Source organism: Alternaria hordeiaustralica (genome assembly GCF_023758085.1).
Source record: "Alternaria hordeiaustralica strain BMP 2776 chromosome Unknown scaffold_8, whole genome shotgun sequence".
Taxonomy (NCBI): Eukaryota; Fungi; Ascomycota; class Dothideomycetes; order Pleosporales; family Pleosporaceae; genus Alternaria; species Alternaria hordeiaustralica.
In genome coordinates, this window is record NW_026056780.1 from 1,058,026 (window position 1) to 1,059,498 (window position 1,473).

Here is a 1,473-nt window from a genome sequence, read left to right on the forward strand (position 1 = left end):
ACGTTGTAGGCGGCGAGGAGGTCCTCGTAGTCCTCACGGCTCACCCAGCCGTCATGGAAGGCGCGTGCCTCCTCCGCAATCTCCAAAATGCGCTTTTCGCGCACGTTTCGTTGCCGCTGGAAGTACATGTAGGCGCCCAGCCGAAGCGACAGCACCACAACGATTCCGAAGACCCAGACGCTGCCCATTTTGATGTTTGGGGACTACGTAGTGCGAAAAACGAAAAAACGTCGACGAAAAAAAGGCGAGGAGACTTCAAGAGATTTGAGAAGACGTTCGTTGCTACAGGAGAAATGTTGACATGCCTACGATGCGGTTTTATGGACTCTACCGGTTTACTCTTTCCCAGATACTCGGCTCACGACTTCTTCGTCCCACGCACTACCCACAACGGATCCAAATGATCTGGAAGTCGCTGCGAACTCACAAGCACCGTGCCTTGATCATCAGTGACGCGCATGCCATCTTCATCCCTCGCGCAAAGATCCACAATCTGCACATCCTTCCATCCCGCGAAATGCAGGTAATCGCCCACAAACTCGAGTCGTGAGCGCTCATCTAACATCATCCATCTTCTCACGACCTTGTTGGGAAAGCACCGGTTGCTGATAACGAGATGAACGCTTCCACCCTCTTTCGTGGCCTCCAAAAGTTTCTTGCAAACCTCCAGCGGGTTGTTAAGGTAGTCGATGCTGACGACGCACGTCGTTGCATCGAATTGTAAATCCTCGCCGTTTTCCCAAGCAGTGCGTACGTCGTGTGGTGGTTTGTTCAGGTCGAGCACTCGCCAGCGAGCAGGGCCCTGGAACACGCCATTGACTGCCATTTCCTCCTCATTGAGCCCCATGCCATAAACTTCCAGTTCTCCCTTCTGGATGGCTTCCTTAACCGACAACGGGTAGAATGACTTCCAACTCGTGCACATATCCATTATTTTGCCAGTCTTCGGTAATGCGGTATCGTAGTACTGTGTCAACCGCGCAATTGACGGGTCATCGATATGCGTAACTAGTCTGGGTTGTCGATAGAATACGCCATCATCGTTTTCGTCGTATCGCACGAAATCGGAGTCGGTATACGGCCAGTTATCGTATGTTGGGGCATACGGGGTTGCGGGAAAGGTTGCGGAAGACATGTTTGCGACGGTGTAGCCGGCGAAGAAGTTGAAGGGGATGGAGCGGTTAAGTGACGAGTATGCGCGCCATGGGGTGGCGAAGTTTGGTTTGAGGTTGCGAAGATAGCGAGGGAGGGACATGGGTTGATGATATCAGGGAGGGCGAAGCATTGGAAGTTTGCTGGGAAGGCGCGTTCGGTTGAAGTGGGTGAAATGCGGATGATGACGTCATGACACGCGGACTCACGTGCCGACGTGAAGTGCAATCCTATGACTTACCACTGCCGCCTCGTCAAAGCCTCCAGCATACATTAGGTCTTCGTACATTAGGGGATACGACATGCATCTAGTCGGTGGTT

The 1,473-nt window shown here is 52.7% G+C and overlaps 1 protein-coding gene across 1 annotated transcript; it reads right to left on the reverse strand.

The window, feature by feature from the left end:
• Positions 1–358: 358 nt before the first annotated feature.
• Positions 359–1,135, reverse strand: J4E84_005210 (uncharacterized protein; the record flags this gene model as incomplete). Its single annotated transcript, XM_049387807.1, has 1 exon — positions 359–1,135. The coding sequence occupies one exon, from the start codon at positions 1,133–1,135 to the stop codon at positions 359–361; it is 777 nt and encodes a 258-aa protein (XP_049244785.1).
• Between the last annotated feature and the right edge of the window lie 338 nt (positions 1,136–1,473).